General features: G+C 52.9%; 1 protein-coding gene across 1 annotated transcript; it reads right to left on the bottom strand.

The window, feature by feature from the left end:
* Positions 1-3184: 3184 nt before the first annotated feature.
* Positions 3185-6015, bottom strand: SNRPB (small nuclear ribonucleoprotein polypeptides B and B1). The gene is made up of 7 exons (XM_054979873.1): positions 5936-6015; positions 5680-5831; positions 5445-5556; positions 4471-4623; positions 4103-4241; positions 3784-3909; positions 3185-3346 (listed from the first exon to the last, which is right to left on the bottom strand). The coding sequence occupies exons 1-7, from the start codon at positions 5936-5938 to the stop codon at positions 3309-3311; spliced, it is 723 nt and encodes a 240-aa protein (XP_054835848.1). The 5' UTR covers positions 5939-6015; the 3' UTR covers positions 3185-3308.
* Between the last annotated feature and the right edge of the window lie 204 nt (positions 6016-6219).

The raw sequence follows: 6219 nt of genomic DNA, 5'->3' as shown, positions 1-6219 counted from the left end.
TGGTACCTGCAGAAGGCCCTGTTCAGGTGAAGGAAGCTGCTGTGGTGGAACATGGGGGGGGGGGGGGAGAGGTGCTCCCATAGATGAGAGGGACCGAAGCCATGCAGGGCTCTCTTTGTGACAGCCCAAACCTTGAACTGAGCCGGGTAACTGATGAGCGGCCAGTGGAGTGACTGCAGAGAAGGAAGAATGTGCCTGTTCCACCAAGCTCCGAACGATAACCCGGAGCGAGTAAAACGGCTGTTCCCGTAAAAAGTCAACAGGAGAAAGTGAGCAACCTCACGGGAAACATGGGTAAATAAATAAACACACGAACAATCTATTACAAAGTGTACTCAGAGTGCAAGTGCTGTACATGTTTCATATTACTCAATGCCTCATAAACAAATAATTATACGAAACACGGAAATCGTAACAGGTTGAACTCAGCAACCAACCGGGTACAATACAATACAAAGTCCTCTTTTTACTCCTGTGGTTTAATCGTTCTTCCGTGTTCCTCCGTGTTCCTCCAAAAGGAGGTCAGCAGATGTTCACGGAGCCGATGGAGGGAGCTCCACGTCACGCCCAAGCTGGGGCCGGCAACACAATACAGATTTCGTGCCTGCTTCATCAGGAGCGTGCACTCTGTTACAAAACATGAATTCATCAACTGCTTTATATCTAGTACCAATTACATCCTATGGTTATTGTGGGTTTTCCGGGCTGTATTGCCGTGGTCTTGGCATTGTAGTTCCTGACGTTTCGCCAGCAGCTGTGGCTGGCATCTTCAGAGGTGTAGCACCAAAAGACAGACTTACACAAAAACTCCAATCACCACCCCCGACAGAAAAGAGGCATAATGAAAACATTAGTGGATCGTGCAAGATGGATATGTGAGCCGCACTTTCTCAATGAGGAAATTAATCATCTAAACCACGCACTTCAGGCAAATGGCTACTCCAGAAATGAAATCCGAAGAGCAATCAAACCCAGGATGAATCAAACAACCAAGGAAAAACAGTCTCCTACAGGAAAAGTGTTTTTGCCATACATCAAAGGAATTACTGATCAGATGGGAAAGCTTATGAAAAAGCATAACCTCCAAGCAGTATTCAGACCCACCCGAAAAATACAACAGATGCTACGATCAGCAAAAGACAGTAGAGACCCCCTCACCTCTGCAGGAGTATACCGTATACCCTGCAGCTGTGGACAAGTTTACATCGGGACCACAAAGCGTAGCATCCAGACAAGAATAAAAGAACATGAAAGACACTGCAGACTTGGACAACCTGAAAAATCAGCAGAAAAATAGCCTAACTCAAACAGGGCACAGTATCTTATTCCAGGACATCAAAATACTGGACAACACTTCCAACTACTTTGTCAGCAGTCCCCAAAACACATTTGAACACATTTCACGTATTCGAAATAATGTTCAGGAAGCACCGTTAACCCAGCATTTCCAAGAGAAAAAACACAGAGAAAACGCCTTCGGGGTGATTATCTTGGAAGTAATTAACAAAAATAGCCGGGAATCCACACAAACGCTGCTTCTCCGCCGTGAGGCTTTTTGGATTTTTAAGCTTGACTCAGTCAAACCACGGGGTCTGAATAGCGAACTATCCTTAAGCTGCTACCTTTGAATAGCATTAGTTTTGGGGACTGCTGCATTTAGCTGTGACTATAGAGGGTAAGGTGTAAGTATTATACCTTTAAATTTAGTGTCACTAATTAGCCAGCATAGAATTTAAAGGGAATCATCGAGTGTGTTTGGCGCGCGTGAGAAAGCACTGCCGCCTGTTCCGGGTTGTATGCTCTGTGCCTATTCTTCTTAATTGATGGTATGTAAGTCTAAAATTGTGTACAATGAATTACGTAGGATGTAATTGTTACTAGATATAAAGCAGTTGATGAATTCGTGTTTTGTAACAGAGTGCACGCTCCTGATGAAGCAGGCACGAAATCCGTATTGTGTTGCCGGCCCCAGCTTGGGCGTGACGTGGAGCTCCCTCCATCGGCTCCGTGAACATCTGCTGACCTCCTTTTGGAGGAACACGGAAGAACGATTAAACCAAAGGAGTAAAAAGAGGACTTTGTATTGTATTGTACCCAGTTGGTTGCTGAGTTCAACCTGTTACGATTTCCGTGTTTCGTATAATTATTTGTTTATGAGGCATTGAGTAATATGAAACATGTATAGCACTTGCACTCTGAGTACACTTTGTAATAGATTGTTTGTGTGTTTATTTATTTACCCATGTTTCCTAATGATAACCCTGCATGTGTTCTGAACCAGCTGAAGTCTGAATTGACGAGAGACATGTCAAGTGTACTACAGGAGGTCCATTCTCCACATTTATGGTGTGAATCCAGGTGGCCAGACCAGCTCTTTCAAGACAGCGGCCCATCTTTCAGGCTGGGAGAAGGACTTTTGCTGCCGTGTTTACTTGTTTCTCTAGCAGCAATGCTACAGTATTACACCTCAACTCTCAACTGAGTTAGGGGAAATGAGGGCTTCCAGCTACCTGCCTAGAACATCCAGCCTTTGTAGCTGCTTCCCTGAGACAGGAGAACTGAAACTATGTTTACTGCTGGGGTAGCTTTTTCTCCCACAAAAGCATCACCTTGTGGAGTATATTATGGTTTGGAAGACAGCCCCACTGAGAGAGGATGGCTGCAAGTGTTTGTAAGGGCTGCCTCCTACTTGGCCTGCAGCTGGACCCTCTGAAACCAATAATGCATGTGCTGTACAAACCCTAAATATCGCCCTGAAATCCTGCTTAGTCTTTGATGCAGACAGTGTCCTCTGAATATATAACAAGACCAAGAGTCGAAAAGCATCCAGTAGCACCTTTAAGACTAACCAAGGTTACTGTAGCATAAGCTTTCGAGAATCACAGTTCTCGTCAGATGCGTCTGACGAAGAGAGCTGTGATTCTCGAAAGCTTATGCTACAGTAAAGTTGGTTAGTCTTAAAGGTGCTACTGGACTCTCTTCGATTTTGCTACTACAGACTAACGCGGCTAACTCATCTGGATCTAAGACCAAGAGTGTATCACAGTTTGTCTGCACGAGTCTAGCTAGTTACCAGCAGTTGTAGAGTAGCTGAGAGAACAGCAGACCCAACTACAGAAGCAGTGCCTGCCTTGCCCTCCCCGTTAGAGTGAATTGCCACCTGACATCAGGAAACTTCCTTTTATTAAAAAGGTGATCGCAACCAAAGAATAGAAAACATGTACAGACAAATTCCCCGCCCCCCATGCTTCCCACAACAGACAACTCAAGCTTGTACAGATCCGACATCAATCGCTTGGCCGCAGGCCTCAGGGCCGAGGTGGGCGCATGCCAGGAGGAGGGGGGCCTGGAATGAACACAGAGCAAAGAGAGGATCAATGCCACAGGAGGAGACCGTCTTCGCAGCAACTCTGGCTTTGCCTTCAAGTATAAAGGTAGAGGCTTGCTAAGGGCTTTATCTCCTCTTCCCTTTCCACAACACACCCACAGACAGGGTATGAGGCTCATTTGTCTATCAGAACAACACATGCTTTTTGCCCCTCTAAGCTGGATCAGGCAGAGAGAGAGCAACCAGCTGAGGACAGGAAGACGCACAGGAAATCTGATTCTCCCCAGCCACAGGACAGACTTTGCCAGGGCTGGTTCATGGTTAACTTAAACAGCCCTTCAAGAGGGTAGGTCTGTTACTTCGTAGTCATCAAACGCAATTCAAGTGCACGAGTGTGTTAAAGCTCCAACCATTTTTCCTAAACCTCGCTTCAGATACAAAAGAGGGCAACTCACCTCTCATGCCAGGTGGAGGCGGTCTCATCCCAGGAGGAGGCATGCCCATTGGTGAGCCTCGGCCAGGTGGCATGCCCATTGGTGGGCCCATGGGAGGTCTCATGCCAGGAGGGGGGCCCATCATTCCTGCACAAAGGGGCAGAAGCTGTAAGCCCCCAAGGAACAGCCTCACGGCAACCCACACAGCCCTGGAGGGGACCTCAGCGTAATCCTGCTTTGCAACAACAGCTCCTCACGGTGTTCAGATGCTGCCATTTCATCATCAGTCCCATTAGCCTGGGGGGTGTGTGTGTGTGTGCAAAGTGAAGTTGCAGCTTACCAGGAGGAGGAGTCCCTCGGCCCATGGGAGGGGGTGGGCCTCCACGGCCCGGTGCATACTGCGTTGGGGCTCCCGCAATGCTGGCAGTGGCGGCAGCTGCCGCCGCTGCCACTGTCCCTCGGCTCTGAGGGGTCATCACCTGCAAGGTGGGGAGGGGGAACAGCAACAAATAAGAGCTTGACAAAGCCTCTGGATCCTGCCTCCACCTCCTGGGGCAGGTCATGTTGTGCTCGGTCAGGATTTCCAGCATCCTGCTGAGCTGGACACTCGGCTTGTGGACGTGCCCCCTTGCAAACGGTTCTTGAGTCACGCCAGACCCAGCTCCCCATCAACAGGAAATCCTTCCCAAAGCTGCAGAGAACATTTACCTGTTGGGACGGTCCACCAACTCCACGGACAGGGCCGGCCAAACCAGCTGGTGCCTGGGGCATTGGAGCCCCTGCAGGCACTCCTCTCCCAGCCGCTCTGCCAACACCTGGTCCTCCTGCTGCACCTGCCAGTGGCACACGGGCAATGCCAGTCTGAAAAAAATCACATAATCCATGCATGAATTGCACATCCCGGGAGCCTTTCATTTAAGGTCTGTATGTGCCTCTGGTCACCCTCAACTATTGCTCTTGAGATGTCCGAGAAGCTTCGCATACATTCTGGGAGGCTGTGCCACTGATACTCCCTGCCTCATCTTCCTCTTTGGTCTGGCTCTGGCCTGCACTAAAATGCTCTTTTCCTACTGTCAAAGAGCCTGTCTTCCAGCTCTGTCCTCCAACACAGACGATCCTTAGCTCATTTTGCCTTCTCTCAGCCGTGTATGTGCCTCTGTCTCCATGGGGAGCTGCTGCTTCCTCCTCTGCCTTTCCCTCCAGCTGCTTGAGTTCCAATCTTGGCCCCCTGTAATTCACTCCCTACCCCCTGCTAACCTCACAAAGCCCTTTCTATGCTGGTGGCCCCCAGGGCTCCTGTCTCCCCATCATGTTTAAGCCTCATATTTCTGTATGAACAGCAACCATGAGAAACGTATGCCAGAAAGGGCAAGAAAACGAGAGTCTCTCTCTGCACCAGGACGTCCCTCAGGTGGGAGTAATTCTTGAGCGTCCCTCCCCATTGCCACAGGCACCCAGGAAGGCCACAACAGCAGCCCCTGGACTGTCCAGCTGAAGAGGTCAATTCTGGGGCTGGGGAAAACAGGAGAAGCAAAGGGGGGTAGAGCGCCGCTCGCCCGCCACAGCCCCCTTCCCGGCCGCCCGGCCTTGCAGGGGCCCCAACCCGCCTCTACCCGCGCCCCTCCCGCCCTCCCTCCACAGCGGGCCAGCGCCTGCCTGCCTGCCGCCGCCGCCCTGCTTACGTCCTTGGGGGGCGGCCCTTCCACGGTCATGGACACCAGGTTCTCCCCGCGGAGCAGCACCAGCCCCAGCACGCGCTTCTCCTCCCGCTCCGGCTGCTTGGAGTTCTTGGGCCTGGAGGGAGAAGCGCCTCCGTCAGTCAGCGCCCGCCCCTCCTCCGCCCCGCGCCCGGCACGGCCCCCGCCCTCCCGCCCGGGAGCCCCCGCTCTCCCGCCCGGGAGCCCCCCCCGCGCTGACTTGATCTTGCGGAACTCGTCGCAGTCGCAGAGGATGAGGTTCATGTGTTTGTCGAAGGCCTTGAAGGTGCCGATGAAGACGCGCCCGTCCTGCAGGATGCAGCGCATGCGGTAGTCGATGTGCTGCAGCATCTTACTGCTCTTGCCCACCGTCTGCGGGGGGGGGAGGGGGAGAGACAGAGGCCGGGTGAGAGGAGGGGGGAGGGGGGGAGACCCACCGGAGCCCCCTCCCGCCCCGCGCCCCGGCCCGGGCCTACCATGGCGGCGGCTTCGTGGGGACCCCGCGCGGCAGCCTCGTTCCCGCCTGGCCGGCCAAGACGCACTCCCTGACGCGAGCCGGAACCGGAAACGCGAGAGCCGCGACCGAGCACCTCCCCGTGACCCGGAAGCTCTGTCGCGGGGCGGGGCTTGTTGCCGCGACGACGCGGCCCGCCGCGAGGGCGAGGGGCGGGGCATCGACGCTCGGCTGCCAAGCTCCGCCCTTGCCGCAGCCAGCCCAATGGGAGCGCCGCGCGGCGCAGCGGCCGGCCGGAAGGCCCCG

The sequence above is a fragment of the Eublepharis macularius genome, chromosome 5, assembly GCF_028583425.1.
Source record: "Eublepharis macularius isolate TG4126 chromosome 5, MPM_Emac_v1.0, whole genome shotgun sequence".
Taxonomy (NCBI): Eukaryota; Metazoa; Chordata; class Lepidosauria; order Squamata; family Eublepharidae; genus Eublepharis; species Eublepharis macularius.
This window is presented reverse-complemented; position numbering and strand designations above follow the sequence as displayed.